Below are 18,969 nucleotides of genomic sequence, written 5' to 3'. Positions count from 1 at the left end.
GACAAAGGAAGGGAGACATTAATGAAGGGCATGTGCTTGTTGCATGATAGTGCGCGTCCCCACGGAGCCATTGATACCAACTCTTGGATTAATTCAATCATGGGACATCACCCGCACCACTCACAGCCTTGATCTGGAACTTTTAAATTTTCGTTTTTTTTCTCTCTCTAAAGTTGTTTGCGAGTTGTAAGAGGTTTTCCATGGACAATGAGAGTCAGAGTGCTGTCAAACAAGGGGGCAAAGAGGTACAGGAGACATTTTTGATGAGGGTATCAGAAGGCACATCCCTCAGCTCACAGAGTGCACTGAGAATCAAGATGACTATGTCAAAAAATACTGTTTGATGTGCATCTGTGATTTTATAATTTTCATAAATGTATTGTCTTATCAATTGTTAAACAGTGGCCTAAGAGAATTTGGCCAAAAGCCTTTGGAAATTTAATCAGTTGACACAGTTGGAAGCTTCAGAAAAGTTTGTTAATGGATTTCATCACATGGCTATGCATTTCTACATATCTATGGCCTCTTGGATTCTATTTTAAGACGTTCACAGGCCCTGATTGCAGGATGTGGGGATTCACAGCACACTGAATTCCGAAGTGAGAGTTAATTATAGTTCTTCAATTCTAATGATTCCTATATTGCTGCACACTTAACCTGTGGTATTACTTTAGTCTAGCCTTGCATATCCTTCTCGTTGTTACAATTTTCCTGCTACGTTAATGTAGGTGTCTGTTAGGGTGACTAAACATTTACATTTAACTCTTGATAGCTGATATTGTGATAATCGTCCATCACATGAAATGCGAATGAGGGAGTTGTTTTTACAAGGTGAAGAAAACTACTAACACTTGTACAGGAAAATTGTCTCGAAAGAAAATATCAGTATTAAACTTTCTCGTGTACATGTAAAGGTTTCATTTGTGCGACATCTAATAAAAATAAGTTTTATGGTGTAATGTCAGTCAGTGGCAAGCATTTTTAGTCATATGGGTTAATTACATATAAAGGGAGAGGAATTAGATGCCATGAGCTGCTTAGTTGATTGTCACTGTATAATCTTTGTATTATTTCAGATCCAGACTTTGTGCCTGAAGTATCTGTTAAAGGTGTCACAATAAATTCAATTACAATTGGGTGGTCTTTACCTCCAGCTGAATTAAAAGATCACATCCATTACTATCATCTTGTTCTGCAAAATAATGGAACAACAACCTACAGGCAAGAGTCAATAAGCTCAGCTGACCAAATGAATGTTTATCTGTTTGTAGATCTTCTTTCAGATACAACGTATCACTTCAAGGTATGTGATATTATTGATGTGTAGTGAGTGGCATGAAAGTGTATTTGTACAAATAATAGCACAACTGCTTTCTAATGCGACATTTAAATTGCTGATTCAAGTGTGTGTGTGTGTGTGTGTGTGTGTGTGTGTGTGTGTGTGTGTGTGTGTGTACAGTGGTATTAGGTTTAGTAATCTGTAAACCTTTTTAGATCTCGAGTGATGTATTAGATCAACATTTTTTCACTATTTCTAACCCCTTTAGCCGCTTACATTGGCATGCTGTTGTTACCTTTGCTAATGTATTGCTGCTATTCTTAACAGCAATAAAATTATTCAGGATTTCCGTCTGTCATTTTTTAGAATTCACCTGATGGGTGATCCTTGGACGTATTGGTTGTTATCCACTAACATTTCTTCCTTTTGGTGTTTCACTAATGTGTTTTCCTTGCATTTTTTGAGGATCTCCTTGTACTAATTGTTCTACTGGTCCACCCCTCAATCTGTAGGTATATTTTTGCATCACAGTGCATTTCTCTCATTGGTCATTTCCAAAGTGGTTGGATTTTACCCAGTTTGATTGGTTGGTGTAAGAACTGTCCATTGCCATCCCGTATTTAAGTTTCGTCACCATTGTTTTTGCCATTGGTGGAATCCATATATCATTAATTTGTCCTTGTCCACAATTTCTTTTGTGTTATTCATATTAACCAGTCTTTCAGTAATTTCATTGTAGACTTGTTCCAGGAAAGTCACTCTCATTGCTAATGGCTAAACAGCATCTGAAATCTGAAAGACAAAAAAGTTCATATTAGAGAAGCCACTAGAAAATCAAAATCAAAGGATAGTCACAGTTTACCTGCTGTTCATCTCCCAAGTCAATGATAGAACCAAATCTGTAATTACAGGTCATTTATATACCAGGTGGTTATAATTAAACTTTCCCTATTTAACATGTTAAACATGGAAACTAGTTACCATATGAGTTCAAAACTTGGTAGCATTAATGTACAGAGTATGGAGTGCAAGATTTCATTGGGTCACTATGCCACCGTCCAGTTCCATCTATGACCACCAGGTGCCGTGATCAGTTATCGTGGTCCATAGTCTCAAACACCTGACCAGTCGCAGTGCACTTGTGAATGTGTGAACGTGAGCTTGGACAAAACGAGCACGGTGTTATTGGTGAAGCTCTATTATCAAACCAACAGTAATGCTGCAGCTGCACTTCGAGAATATCACCAGCTGAAAGGATTATGGAAGGGTACTCTTTCTCTACCTGCTGTGCTGAGCACGATGTAGTAGTTCAAATTGACGGGAGAACTGGATGTTGCTCGGGGAAGAGGCTGACGATCAGTTGCACCACAGGTGGTTGATGAAATCGCTGTTGTTATGACAGACAATGCTGCACAATTCCTGATCGTTAGGCAGTGCGCCTGCTTTGTCATGACAGTTAAACATCCCGTGGTCCACTGTATGGAAGGTGCTTCGTACCATTCTCAAATGGTATCCGTACAAGATCCATATCGTGCAGCAGCTTGCACCTCATAATGCACAACGGGTGTGGTGGCTTCACTTTCCACTTTCTCGCGAGGATTAAATTTGACGAGGGCTGGCTCTGGACCATCCTATGGACAGACAAAGCTCATTTTTCTCTGATGGGTGAGGTGAACACACACAATTGCTGAGTGTGCGGATCTTAATTTACTGTGCATGAAGGTCCTCTGTATGGTGAATGTGTCACCGTATGGGGTGGCTTCATGGCTGCATACCTGCCGTACAGGTGAGAGACACATTGAAGTCAGCCGTTTTCAAGCAAGATGGTGGGGCCACACTGCACATCGCTCGTAAAGTTCGCCAGCTCCTCTGAAACACATTTGAAAATGATTGAATTATCAGCCAATCATTTCCAAATGCTTGGCCAACGTGATCACTTGATCTCACTCCTTGTGATTTCTGGTTTTAGGGCTACCTGAAGGGCAGGTTTTATCAGGGCAAACATTCACACATGTAGTGATCTGAAGCACAGCATATCAAGAGAGGTAGCCAGCATACCCAAGGACATGCTTTGTTCTGCTGTGCAGAATGCAATCCAGCACTTTCAGTATCTCCTGGACACTGATGGGCATCATATTGAGCCCCTTTTGTAGCAGTAACGGTACTGGTATTTAATGGTATGATGTACCATAGCAGCACATTAAAAATGTTTCAGTTGAATTGATTCTGCATTATTTCTCTTCCCCCATGTTCGTGACATTAATGCTGCAAAGTCTGGTACATGTACGGTAATTAGTTTCCGTGTTATAATGTGTTAAGCAGGGAAAGTTTAATTATAACCACCCGGTATAACGAGATCAAGAGTGGCCTCAGCATTGATCCCTATAGTATATTTGTAGTGATTATTCTCCATTCTGAAGAGTCTGTTTTGCTGTGTACACACTCTGTGCCTCTGAATGCTATGTTCTGCATCTTCTTAGTTAAATGTCATAATATTTGAGTTTCTATGTAATAGTGTGAATTGCACAATCAAATGCTTTTGACAAGTCACTGAAACTACCAGCTGGAAAAATTTTGTCTTTTAAATTTCATTTGAGCTGATTAATGAATTATAAAATAACATGACCTGTGGTGAAACCCCTTTGCAATGGAGATTGAAACTAAGTATCATATTTTTAATAAGATGTGTTATGGTTTGTGCATACACGATCTTTTCCAGTACCTTCAAGAAGCAGGTAAGTAATAAGACTAGTCAGTAATTATTAATAACTGCCTTACTGCTTTTATGTAAGGGGGTCTGCCCATAGCATATTTCAGTCTATCTGAAAATATCTCATGTGATAGTGATGTATTGCATATGTGACTGAACACACGGCATGCGTATGAAGAACAGGATTTTAGTGCCTTACTTGAGATGTTATCAAGTACACAAGAGTTTTTGCTTTGACGGAGGTAATTACATTCTTAAAATATTTGACAGAACAGGGAGTAATTGTGATTTGCCTTTCTTTAAGCGAGATTGCTTCTTGCAAGTATTTTATTGCTTTATCCCATGAACTTTTCATGCAAGTGTCCTGAGCTGCTTCAAGGGTTTCCTGAGCTGCCTCAAGGAAATGATCATTAAATGCACAGCTGGCCATCAAAATTACGATGTCATGAAGGTGGCATGAAACAAACAATAATTTGAAATTAATTCTTGGTTATGCAAGTGATTATCATTTCAGCACAATAACAAAAGTAGTTACGTGTAATTGTATGTTCGTTCTGTATATAGGAAAACATTACACAGTGGTTTTCTCATTTATAAATCACATTTGAATGTTGGTTCGTGAGAAGACAATAGAGTGCCCTGTATAAGAAAGGAAATGTAAAACAGCATGTCAGATTTTGACAGCAGCAAGATTGCAGTATATTGTGAGTGCTGTTTATCAATCAATGATTTTGCAACAACAATTCTGTGATCTTCTTCAAAGTACGGTATCTTTGGGTTTATGAGGGATATACTCAATGCCGTACAGAATCTGAACAGGCCCACATGCTGGTGCGCAAGAAGACAGAAACAGTGTTTGCTATAGCAAGAACAAATACAATTTATGGATCATAGTACTTTATAGAGCAGTACGTAAAATACAAAAAGAACAGGTTGTGGGTAACATTAAACACACTGACTGGACAACAGTAATACATGTAACGTAATATGCTGAGCACACATTTCCAATAACTTAAATAATACTGTTTCTTCGACGGTTCACCAGAGCCCGATGACGCTTGATGATGCCAGGAATCCCGTCTGGCCAGGAGCCGAAACCACGAGCCCAAACAGGTGCACCCAGCTGGAAACATCGTGGAGTCAGTGATGCCAGTGGACATGGGGTCGGATGCAGCAGGTGGAGGAGGGTCTGTGGTTGGTGTACATGTTGCAGCTCTACCAGGCTCTTGTCTCCCACTGGAGTGAAACTGTACAAACTCAAAAAACAGTCTAAAGCAGCTTCAGGGGACCTGCCAGATACATACTTCTGCGTCTGAGTTTTAAACATCTGAACCGTGTTTTCAGCCTCGACATTAGACAGGATGAAATGGGGGAGCTGTGAGATGACTAACACCACTACCCTGACAAAAAGATGCAAATTTTCAAGGAACAAATTGGGGACCATTACCAGTAACCACAGTATACGGAAGTCCCTCAATTGCAAAAATCTTAGACATGCGGATGTAGTAACTGCCGGGACTTCTACGGATAATGCGCCGTGTAGGGAAACTTGGAAGAGTCGTCCACTACAATGAATCAGTACTGATTGATTGAAGGACCCAGCAAAATCAACATGCAGATGCTCCCGTGGGTGCCTGGCATTGACCAGGGGGAAAAAAAGACACCTGAGGGCCCACCTTCGCTGAACGTAGTACCCAGCCAATACAGATACTGGCGGGCCAAAGCTTTGGTCCGAGAGGTTCCCCAATGACCGACATGCGTAAGCCGTAGTACATTATGGTGTAAGGAAGCAAGAATCACAAACTCTGGGAGCAGCGTCCTCTGTAGCTAGCAAAAGAACCCCATGAATCACAGAAAGATAGTGCTGGAGGGAAAAATAATTATGTGAGATAGCCAAAGCACAGCCCGGCAGGTTTTTCCAGCCAACCGTGCTGCACAAAAGAGAGAACCCAACTAAGTACATGGTCCGTGATGACAGCTGATGCTATCGTGGCACTAGTGAAGGGACAACCATCGATCGCATTCTGGTTCTGAATATCAAAATAGAAACAAAACAATTCATCCCGATCTAATGCAGAGTCCGGTGTGATTGGAAGGGGAAATTAGGCTTTGACGTGTTATGCTGTCGGCTGGTAATGGATCTAATAATGATAATGGGAGACCAGGAGAGCCCCCCGCTGCAAATGATGCGCTGCCTTGTCCAGCATGGAAGCTGAAGGGCTAAAAAGAGCAACCAATGGCTTGTGATCTGTGATTAAATGGAACTTAGAGCCATACAAGAAGACGAGATTTCTTGAGGATGAACACGGTTGCTAAAGCCTCCTTTTCAGCCTGAGAATACCGCTGCTGGGTGGAAGTTAGTCTTAGAAGCGTAAGCAGCGGGTCATTCAGACCTGTTGGCATATTTGTGTACCAACACCGTGCTTAGAGGCATCTGTAGTCAACACTAGATACTGACTTGGCTGAAAAGTGGCCAGATGTGGGGTAGATTTAAGTTCAGATTTAAGCAAAGCAAATGCTCTATCATGAACTGGGGACCAGAAAAAAGGCACAGTTTCACACAAAAGTGCACGCAGGGGCTGAGCAACAGTGGATGCGTCTGATAAAAACTTAAGATAGAATGCAACTTCACATAGAAATGCTTGCAGTTCCTTAACAGAGACAGACCATGGAAAAGCCGTAATTGCATCAGCATGGTGATGCAACAGCATGACCCCTGTGCAAGAAACCTCAAAACCTAGGTACTTAATTGACGGCTGAAAAAAATTGAGATTTGATAGGATTGCACTTTAGACTTGCAGAATGCAAAACAGAAAACAAAGGTTGGTGGTCTTCAGTGGAAGAACCAGAAACAATGATATTGTCGAGGTAATTGATACAGCCCAGTACAGAGTCTGTCAGCTGTTCTAAAAAATGCTGAAAATTTTTGGGTGCGCTAGCAATGCCAAAAGGCAAGCAATATTGGTACAGGCCGAAAGGTATATTGGCAATGAGAAGATGCCTAATGGCCTCATCCAATGGGAGCTGAAGGTACACTTCTGACAAAGCAATGGCTGCCTTATAATTTTGCAAGCAACTCATCAGGGTGGGGCAAAGGGGATGTATCTATCATTGATTATGCATTAATCATGACACTGAAGTCGCCACAGAGGCGAAGCTTACCCACCGGCTTCTTAACGACGACCAGTGGTGTAGCCCATTCACTGGAAGAAATAGGCTGAATGACATAGAGTAGCATCAGATGGTCTAATTCGGCTTTGGCAGAGTCACGCAGTGCGACAGACGTGCCATGCCCCAAAAAAACAAGGGTGGATGGATTCTTTAATCGTAAAGTGGAACTGAAAACTGGTGGCACTACCGAGCCCACAGGAAAACAATGACAAAAACTCAATGCAGAGGGACTCCAATTACCAATACAGAATGTGATTTGATACTAAATTTACCTCTTGGTAATGGAGAAACCAAAAGTGTTAAACACATCAAAGTCTAGCATGTCTGCAGTATGGGAATGATCCACAACAAGGAAGGTGAGAGGGCGAATAACAGATTAGTATGAGACAGGAGAGGAGAACTGACCTAAGATCAGAATCTGCTGTTTATTGTAGCTAACCATCTTTCGTGAAATCTGTGTGAGGAGAGGGGAACCCAAGTCGTATACATTTGTGTATTTACTAAAGTCACTGCCACTGAATGATGTGACATAGTGGTTAGCACATTGGACTCGCATTCGGGAAGACAGTGGTTCAAACCCGCATCTGGCCATCCTGATTTAGGTTTTCCAGGATTTCCCTAAACAGCTTCAGACAAATGCTGGGATGATCCCTTTGAAAGGACATGGGTGACTTCCTTCACCATCATTCCCTAATCCAATGCGACCGATAACCTCACAGTTTGGTCCCCTCCCCCAAATCAATCAGTCAACCAACCAACCAACAAAATTTACTGCTGCTCCTATGTCCACTTACATTATTAGTGGTTTGTTAAACACGCACAAGTCAACAAACAATTTGTTAGGGGAGACAGTCATTCTAGAGATACAGTTTATGTCCACCAGTACTACTGTGTCCACCATGTTTGAAGAGGAGGTACGCACTGATGCAATGTGGTCTTTCTTTTGACACTTGTTGCAAAGGGATGACTGAGCAATTTCCAATAACTCCCCTATGAAGCAATCTGAATGCCTGATGCCCGTGACGCTTCAAAGGACTGTGCTATATTGAGCACATCTGCAAGTGTCCGATTCTCACATTGAAATGCTTTTTTACAGACTTTCCTATCTGGGGCCAGACAAATAACAACATTGCACACCGTGTGATCAGCATAGGACTCGTGATGGGTACTAGTGACAAATTCATGACAATGGCTCAGTCCATGTAATTCTGCAGCCCAAGTTTTGTAAGATTGGTTTGGGTATTCCTGACAATGGCAAAATTCTACATGTGTTGCAGTGAGATGCATTCTGTCACAGCAATAGGTTGAGAGAAGGTTGCACATTTCATCAAATGATACTCTGGCCGATTCTTGCAAAGGCACAAGTTGGCACAACAACTGATAAATGCGTGGTGAAAGCCAGGAAGGAAAGAAAGAAAGACCTACAAAGGTTTGCATCACCCACACAAAAAACCTGCAAATGTTGGCATAACATTTCATTACGAAATATCGTATTCATGATCCATGGAACTAGTATTAATCTAATCTAATCTGTAGGAGTCCCAGACTTCAGCCGATTCATCATATACTAGAAAGGGCGTTGGTTGCACTGATGGGAGAGTAACCTGCTGCAAACACACATACGACACTTGATTGAGAGCAGTGGCAAGAACCTGCTGTTATTCTGTAAAAGCTTGCTGCTGGGCAATCAGAATGTTTGTCAGGTGACTGAGCACTGATACTAACACGTGGAGAAAACGTAACCCTCACTTGTCGCCGGGTTTGCTATAGGAAGAACAAACACAATTTGTGGAACATAGTACTTAACAGAGCAACATGTAAGACACAATGAAGCACAGGTTGTTCATAGCACTGAACACACTGAGTGGACAACAATAATACAGATTATACAATGAGCCGAGCACTCGTTTGTGATCACTTAAATAATACTTTTTCTTTGGCGGCTCACCAGAGTGCGCCAGGGGGCCAACCCAGGTGGCCTCTATAAGTGGGCCTGCAAACTGTATGGACGTACGATCTCTGAAATCGTGTCCATCATGAGTGAAGATAATATCAGTGTTCATTTGGATGTGCAAGATAATGGAGCCACATCACATACCTTGAGTGAGGAAACTGGCTCATTTGCAGCAAGATAAGAATCCACATGGACAGGGCAACAACTTCTATATCACTGCAGATTGTCAGGATGGAGCTTCTCTTGATGTAGCGCCACGGAGAGCCGTGCTGTCAATGCACCCAGCGACCATACTGAACACTGAAGTGACACAATGTCATCCTTTCAGAAGAGTCCCAGTCTTGCATACAGCGTGACAATGGATGTACGTGTCTGTGGAGACTCAGTTACTAGTAATCTTAATAGCATTTGTTACCTTTCTGATGTGTTAAGTTGGGTGGCTGTGGCCTATTGCTGAGTTATCTTTTAACAAGATAATGTAAGACTGCATGTTGCTAGTGGTGTCTGGATCTGTCTCAGTCCTGAGTGTATTCAGCTGTTACTGTGGCCAGCATGTTCTACAGATCTCTCACCTAAAATATCCAGTTATAGATTGTCGAGAGACTGGTATGCCCTTGCCCTCCAGCCACAGCCACTATGATTGATGATCTCTGGCCTAGAGTTAAAGCAGCATCAAATGATGTACCTGTCTCAATCATCCAAGTGTAGTTTGACTCAATGCCCAGCCAGATTGGAGCCATTGTTGCTGCCAGAGGTTAGGTGTCCTCTCAGTGCACTAAATTTTGCACTCTGTTTACCCCTATATCGCTTACAAATTTAATCGTATGTTTTTCCTACTATTCTGTGTAAGCACAGTATGTAAAATTTTATTATTTGCTATCTCTCATGGTTTTGAAATTTTAACGACCATTAGTGTATGTTGGCTACCTGCCTGCTATCATTTATTATTTGCCTGTTTTCTTTAATAGCAAAGTCCTCACATTCCTTAACAGTTCCCAGGTTTCTGTTTTAACTATTGCCGATATAGATTTAATTTGATTAACTGAATTAATAATTTCAGGTGTTATACAGAGTTTATTTTCGTTTTTAATCACTCTCCTTAAGCTAGCTTAGTACAGTCATTGCTGCTAAAGTTTTTTGTGTCACTGAGGCAATGATCATCATATGGCTTACAAGCTGTTGGACTACCTTGTTTGGTAAAATAAAATGAAGCTGAAATTACATTAATGGAAAAAACTTAGGACGGCAAAATTAATGGAGCAGTAAACAGCAGGACTTGGTGAAAAATATCACCAAATTTAGGGGTAGGATGATAATGCCAGAGACTCTTGTAGGTACTCCTTCGGTTTGGAAAAAGGCATTACAAGATAAAAATTTTAGGAGACAGTGGCTGTAGTGACACGTGCATATTAATGGTGATATTTATGCAGACAGACTGGGCAAAATATAAAAAGAGTAATGGTATCGGTAAGTTGAGAGGGGGTTTTTTTTTTTTTTTAGTAACAGTTCATTGAGAAAAAAAAAATGGAATGGTCGTAGTTTTGAGCTGCACCATACAACCATTCCATCATGTTACTAAATGATGGTCTTAAGATTCCCCAATAATAAATGTGTCCTTTACTATTTCGTTATTACTTTTCCTTGTTGCCGTCATAAATATTTGCATGAATTGTTACAGATGTCCGCATGTAGTGAATATACAAAGCAGTGTGGAAACTGGTCCAATGAAGTCTATGGAAAGACACTGGATGGAGGTAACAGCAGACTGAAGAAAATGTTCAAAACATTTTGCTTGCACTTCATGTAGATGCTTGAGTAGCATATAACTGTGATTGCAAAGTCATTAATGCTCTTGTGTAAGAGACTTAATAATCACACCTGGAATAAAAACCAAGTGAAAATACTTTACAGTTGCAAGTAAATAAAATTTTACAGTATTTACTGCTAAGCATACTTTCCTCATATTACCTACTATGGTGTAGGATGTTTAAACCATAGAAATCTTTCATTAGATTTGTTATCTCATAGATACATCACTGAATACAATAGCCCATTGCCACTAAATGTCCATACAGTCAGCTGATGCTGTCTAGTTTACATATGGATTCAGTTTCACATAAACTTTACCAACTCTAAGAATAGATGTGACATTCAGTAAGCATGAGTTGATGGAAGATAGTGGGTTTAAATATGAACTCGTGGGCTAAAGCAATGAGGGAATTCGTGAGAGACAATTATTTTCATATACCTCATTGTTATGTACAGATAGATTTTGTTTGCTTGAATTACTTGTTTGTGTCACAAGGAGCTGGCATCAAGAACTTTGATGTCTTAAAGATAACATGAATTTAAGAACTTTCATCATGTTGTTGTTGCTAGTTTGAAGTGTTGTAAATTTTCTTTTTCTCAAGGAGTGGAGCAAGTTGTGTATGGTTTAAATATCTAGATAAAAATTGAAGCAGTTGGGCAGTATTTTGTTATTGAGTAAATGGACTTAAATTCATTTTGTTTTATATTTGAAAATGGCTTTTAATTTTGGAAAGGTATTATGGTCAACCTCAACAGAACATGTGAGTCCTTCTTTCGACTAGGACAATGGTTACATCTCTTCGCATTTTATCATTACAGGGGTCACGAGACCCATAAGGATGATGCTATCGTTTATCGCCTAAGGAAGTCATCAGAAGATAAAAACCAATCACAAAATGGTTTAGATAAGATATCTGTATTCTGTGAAAATTGACAATTAACCCTAAATAATGAAAAGTGTGAGGTCATCCACATAAGTGCGAAAGGAATCCATTAAACTTCAGTTACGTGATAAATCAATCAAATCTAAAGGCCGTAAATTCAACTAAATACGTAGGAATTACAGTTATGAACAACTTAAATTGGAAGGAACACACACAAAATGTTATGGGGAAATGAACCAAAGACCACATTTTATTGGTGTAGAGGACGCAGCAGATCTACTAGACTGCCCACACTATGCCCGTCCTTAACAGATAACATTAATGGAGTATATCAAGAAAGTTCGAAGAAGAGCAGCATGTTTTGTATTATGGAGAAAAAGGGAGAGTATCATGGACACGATGCAGGATTTGGCGTGGACATCATTAAAACAAAGGCATTTCTTGTTTTGGCAGGATCTTCTCACAAAGTTTCATCACCAACTTTCTCCTCTGAATGTGAAAATATTTTGTTGATGCTGATCTAAAGATTGTCATAATACAATAAGGCCAATCAGAGCTCACACACAAGGATATAGGTGCTCATTTTTTCGCATGCTGTTCGAGAGTGGAATAACCGAGAATTATTGTGAAGGTGGTTCAGTGAACTCTCTGCCAGGCACTTAAGTGTAATTTGCAGAGTATCCATGTAAATGTAGATGAAGGATTTAGACAGTGAAACCAAAACTGCTTCCATGTTTCCTGACTTATCATATATACAGTAATGACATATGCAAACCAGTGTAATCCTTAAAAGGTAATGAGCTTATACACACAGCACTTACGGTAACAGTTCAGAAACACGCTGATTGTCTTGTTAATTTGTCTGATTAACTCGCATTTAAAATATCATCAACTGAATAGAGAGAGTGAACCTACTGCAGCTACTGTTTTCCTTTAGACATGAAATTATACACAGTGGAAATAAGAGCAGTAGGCTGCTTTTGTATCTGATTCCACCCCAATGTGAGAAAGTGTTTTTAATGAGCAAGCAGTTAAGCTTAATCTCTCAACAGTCTGGAGTACGTCTTATTCCCTATATAGTTAACAGTGAAGGTGGAACCACAGGAACTAAGGAGTATCTACTCCCTCTGTCTCTTGGTTATTGTATGTCACTGAGAATACCTCTGGTTTTTTAGGACTTGGGAGCTATTGAGTGAAGCTGGTCTTGTTAACCATTTGACTGCTGTTGTCGAGTTAACGAGTCATGCTCCTTTGCTCCCCCAAGGTGCTATTGATGAGAGTGTGGCCTCTGGGTTTTCCTCTAGTGTTACCGAAAAGTTAACTTGAGTCTCCTTGCCATCCACTGAACATTAATACCAAACATACCCATACCACCACTCTGGTACCTGCGTGTTGTTGACAGGTTTAAGCGTACATCAGATTTTCTGCCCCATAAATCACTATCTTTTCACAGTTTTGGCTGCTCAGTTGTGCTTGGGTACTTTATTGTTGTTTTGTTTTGCTGCATTCAATGTACATAAGTATCACTGTTCATCAGGATTTGCACCACACTGTTTTTCTTATCAGATGTTCTACTGAGGAAGTTGTTGTATGAAGAGCAACAGTGAGGCTGATTTATTCGATGACATTGTAAGTGATAAGCTCCTCCATCAATTCTGAAAGCAACTATCTTAAGCTTTCTACGTCAGAAGATGTGATGCTACGGTAAACAAGAAATGTAATTGATAGTTCATCTGATTCTGAAAATGATAGTGACATGATTAGGAAGAAATCACGGTTCAGTGACAGATTTTATTGGAAAGAAAGTGATTTTTGTACATTTAATCACACATGTAATGATTCACCTTTGGGCCACAACTGTCGACTAAGGAATGATTCAAGCATTCTGTCATTCTTCGTGTTGTTGTCAACTATTCATATAGAAACAAAAAAATATTTATACACCTTGATTTCCATAGTAATGAAGATTTAGTTATGCATTTGTACACAAAACATCTCATTCTTGTACATTTACATAAACTGTTTAGGTCCATACACATCTGCACATCTTGAACCTATGTAACTGTCTATGGATGTGTTATGGGTGCCTGATTTCGAAAGTTACATTTAAGTTATGAAATATTACTAACTGCATTGACTGAGCTATGTCATCCATTTGTGAAGGACAAGAAGTTAACAGAAATGTAAGAATTGCAGTGCCAAATTTCATAACACGTCGAGTAGATGTGCTGTTTACATAGTGTACTTAATAGAAATATGCAATCTGTTCCCCTTTATTGATTGAACACACAATTAGTCTGGTGAAAAATTGTTCATGAAGCTAGCAAATAATCTGATCATACAATAAAAGTAAAGTTAAAGAGTTTTTAACATAGTTCACAATGAACTACACATGATAACCATGTCACAAATGATCAGTATATTTTGTTCATTATATGTACTAGTAGCATATTGATACACCTTGAATAATATATGGCTTTTGTCCCTCACACCCAATGAAGCAGTATAATATGCACACATACAGGAAGTAACCAGTGATGTTTGAGCCAGAAATATACACTTAACTAAAATAAAATGTGTTAATTTATTTGTTAGAGAGAAGAATACATGTAGTACAGTGGGTATTATTGACGTGTAGCAATGAAGAAACACTGAACTGCCATAATAATTTTGTGTGGCTTAATGGCCTTGTGCAAGTCTTGCAATTGTACAGCACTTCGGTGACTTGCTTGTTCCTAATCTGCCCCAGTTACCCAACTGGGAAAAGGGGACCTAATGTGGAATTTGAACCACATGTCGTTTCTGACAGATCTCCATATTGTTGGAAGATGAATGCTAGGTTAAAGGCAGACTGAAAAATCCTTGCTCCAACCAGGGTTTGATCCTGCAACCTTTCAGTTTCCATCACATGCTTTATCGCTAGACCGCCAGGCACAACACTGAGCTATGGATGTGTTCTGAAAGCGACATGGTAACTATCAGAATGGATGAGCAAAATTGCATCAAGCAGTTGAAGAAGAAACTGTCTTTAAATCTCTGTGGACTTTTTAGCACTGCAAATTCATGATTAATCCTCAATCCTGAGCAAATTTTTACATTTAGAATAATGTTCCTCTAAGAGATGAAAATAAGATCATTTAAACACCCCCCCCCCCCCCCCCCCCAACTTATTAACTTGCTTAATCTGATTAATGGGAAGGGGGGAGGGAGATTCAGAGACGAACTGTTCGGATAGCTCAGTAATCTTCAGTGCCAGATACTACAAGAAATGTGATGTACGTAATGTAACAGTCCAGAAGAAGGAACCTCCCAAGTACATTTCTCGTAATGACTGTGACAGAAATATTAGAGAAATATGAACTTACATAGATTATACCAATAATCACTTTTAACACACACCAGCCATGAAGGAACTGAGCGTAGTAATACAATAATTTTGGTATTGGGCTTACACTATCTGTTCAAAGGGATCTGGACACCTATTAGTGCCTACTCTTTGCCTATATGATGATTTGAACTCTGCTGGTGACACATTTAAAGATGTTTCTGAATGTTTGTGAAGGAATCATAGTCCATTCTTCCTCAAGAAACCAGAGAAAGTAACTATGTTACACGCTGGGGCCTAGAATGAAGTAATCGTTCTAACTCGTACCAAAGGTATTCCATTTGGTTTAGGTCAGGACTCTGAGCAGGCTAGTCCATTTCAGTAATGATACCATCCATTGCCTCACTGACACTGCTTTATGTCAGGATACATCGTCATGCCAATATAATCAGTCGTCCTTCGTAAGTGCAATAAGGGGACCACACCCTAAACATGAAGAACACCCACATATGCTAACATCACTTCCTCTGTACCACACTGTTGGCACTACACACAATGTCCAAATCCAAACCTTTCCATCTGGATACCATATGGTTTAGCATGAAATATCACTCCAAATGACTCATTTTTAGTCATCCACTGTCCAGCAGTGTCACTTTGTACACTACCTCAACCGTTGCTTAGCATTGACTACAGAAATGTGTGGCCTACAAGGGGCTGCTTAACCATTGTATCCCTTTCTTTTAAACTCCCTATGCATGGTCATTGTGCTACCTGACTTCTAGTAGCACTTGGAATTCGCAAGTGATTCCTTCTGTTGATTTAATGCTACTTTTTTTACAATCGTCATATGCAATGCTGGACAGTACCTATCTATCAGTACACGAGATTTGCCTGGTCTGCTGTGTTGTTCCTTGTCATTTTCACTTCACAGTCACATTGCCAACAGTTGACATGGTGAGGTATAGAAAAGTGATCAGATAGTGTACATTTTGGAATAGTAGGGCTCAAACTCCTGTCTGGCTGTATACATGTTGATCACACTCAAACCAAAAGCTTACATACTTTATCCCTTTCTGTTTCAACACCAAACACAAACTCCAAGATAAGATCTATAGGTAGCATATGTATCTGACATCATCATATTTCCCGACACTTGTATCACAACAAATCATACTATAAGATGCGTTTCGGAGATATCTTTAATGCAATGTATATTGGCTTTGCTGCATATTTAACATGTTTTTCATGTTTTCAGTTCTAAAATTGAGGCTTTTAATATTTTGTATGTGTTCATTCTGCGGTGTTTGAGTTTGTGAGATGAGATGAAACAGTGATGTTTCCATGATGTCATGGGTCTTGTGTTGTTGTTTGCTGAAATAACCCATTCGAGCAGCCACCATGTTGATTTAACTGCTTGCAAAGCTAGCGTACTGTATTTATTGGCTGTTGTATTCATAATTGTGTATTACAAAAATATGTAGTATAAGTGGGACATCATATTAAAGATTTCTCCAAGAAAAGTCATTTTTATTAAGGTTTGTTGTGTAAAGTGACAGAAAATATGATGTCAATGGGAAAACATGTTACCACCATTTTTAAGCACGTCATATTGTAGGCTAAATAGGCAGTTACAACAATGGAATTGCTTGTTATTGCATATTAATCCCTGTTTTGCTCACCATCATTCTTTTGTTTATAGATGAAATCAGCCCATCACCCCTTCTGCAATGCAAAATGGTCTGTGGTAATTCCATTAAAATTTGGGCAATTCAACAGTTTGTTTTCAAGCTCATGTTCCAGATTGTTGTGTAACAAATTGCACACTCAATTCATATTGTGTTGCTTTGAGGCTCATGGTATGTCCCAGTTATTTGCAGTGAAATAGTATTCACTGTAACTCAGGCACTCGACACTCACAAAAAGAAACTTGCTAATAATGGTAATGGGACATTTTTTGTGCGTATATTTCCTCTGCTCATTTGTGAAACTCTCACTTAGGTTGTGGCACTTTTATTACCGTAATCTAGTGCACACTAGCAATACACTTACAAACTGATTCCTACAGTGGATAGAATTGCCAGAGCCAACTCTAAAACATTATCAAAATAATACGAATACTAAATGTCAATTAATGACGCTCAAAGCATAATAGGGATATTCAGAGACAGAGGTTCGATAACAAGTTTCAGCAACTGTCCATTCCCATTTGGTGTAAGCAGTGGAATGTGAAATAGGACTCCCTCATGCTCTCCCATTTGGGCTTGCAGGAGGTCATGCTCCCAAGCCCCTACCACATACAGCTAACCAGCACTTCAAGATGCAGAGTTAAGACTATCTACTACTTGTTTGAGAAACATCACTTGATATCAGAAGTTCCAAAAACATTGACTGCCTTTATTTATGTGACAAATATTTGAAATGCATCCTGATAATTTAAATTTTGTAGTACATTACTGAGAAAAATGTTTTAATTATCATTTTGGGGTGGCTCTTCCTCAGGTTCTGTAACTACGAGCTTCTCGTGGTCTCTGTTGTACAATGTCCTATTGATCATACACAATTGGCACCAAATATCTTATTATAAAAACATAGTTTTGCATGTGACACAATATTAATGCCCACTGGTGACTCCAGGGCCGTGAACGTAGATGTCTCCAGGTTCTTCCTTCTGTCTGTCTGGAAAACTGAATCAGTATCTTCCCCGATAACTTAGATGTTGAATTAAGGAGAATGGCTAAACACTACTATCATGTACTATAGATCTTGGAACATGTGCTTGTAAAAGCATTACATTGTCCTGTAATGTAACAGGATATTGTAATTTTCTCCTTCTGTTACTAACCACTACTTGGAGTCCTCTAAGTAATTTTTGTGTAGTATATTTTAATTTTGAAGTATGTATTAGCCACCTTTTCAAATAGATGTATTTTAGGAATATTATTCATCATCTTGGGCACTTTATTCTACAATTTTATTCCCTTGTAGAAAATGCTGTTCTTAGTTTTTTGTTTGTTTTCACCTCAGTAAATGTAAGTCAAAAGTGGCTGTTGTTCCATAATTGTGTATAGAACTATTAGTGAAGTACCTAGTCATGTTTACCCTGATATGCACAACAGATTAATAGACGTATCCACTTGGTGCAGTAAGGATGAGCAGGTTTTTTAAAAAAAAATAGTTCTTTACAACGAACCCAACGGCTATTGTTCTTATGGCCCTTTTCTGCAGTTTGACAACTGTGTCCATGTTTTACACCTTTGATCTCTAGAAAATAATCCCCTAGCCAAGAATTTAGTATACGTAGGAGTAGTATGTCACCACAAAACATCGCCTGTTACAACTGTAGGAGCGTAACATGCTGATGGCATTCTTTTTTCCAGTATCTTGGCGTGCATATTACGTGTCAACTAACAATCAACGTGCATCCCTAAAAACTTTTTTTGTTACACAATCTATAAATTTATCATTTATACTTGATATGACCAAGTTGTTTATTCACTGTATGCTGATGTGCATACAGTTTGTTTTCTTTATGTTCAATGTTAATTTATTACATACTGACCAATCATAAACATTCCTGATGGTTTTATTTGCTTTCTCTCATAGGGGTTCTGGTTTGTTATCAGCGACAATGTGGTTATCATCAGCAAATACATTTTCTTTATATTTTATACTGCCAAGAAAGTCATTATGTATATTAAGAACAGAATTGGACCCAATCCACTACCCTGAGGCACACTTTTGTATGTGTTTCATCTTGGACAGTTGTTTTACCAAGAATTTACCCTCAACAAACAGCATCTGTACCTTTTGCACCCACTTACTTGCTATTCCTCA

At 39.3% G+C, this 18,969-nt stretch overlaps 1 protein-coding gene across 1 annotated transcript in view; it reads left to right on the top strand.

Annotated features, from left to right (window-relative positions):
• LOC124721224 (tyrosine-protein phosphatase 69D) overlaps nucleotides 1–18,969 on the top strand; it is a 459,889-nt gene that overhangs the window by 137,110 nt on the left and 303,810 nt on the right. The window contains exons 8-9 of the mRNA XM_047246080.1: nucleotides 1,077–1,303; nucleotides 10,793–10,868. Coding sequence (XP_047102036.1) covers nucleotides 1,077–1,303; nucleotides 10,793–10,868 — 303 coding nt within the window. The remainder of the gene's footprint in view (nucleotides 1–1,076; nucleotides 1,304–10,792; nucleotides 10,869–18,969) is intronic.

Source organism: Schistocerca piceifrons, chromosome X (genome assembly GCF_021461385.2).
Source record: "Schistocerca piceifrons isolate TAMUIC-IGC-003096 chromosome X, iqSchPice1.1, whole genome shotgun sequence".
Classification (NCBI taxonomy): domain Eukaryota; kingdom Metazoa; phylum Arthropoda; class Insecta; order Orthoptera; family Acrididae; genus Schistocerca; species Schistocerca piceifrons.
Note: the sequence above shows the minus strand (reverse complement) of the source record. Positions and strands in the feature narration are given on the sequence as shown.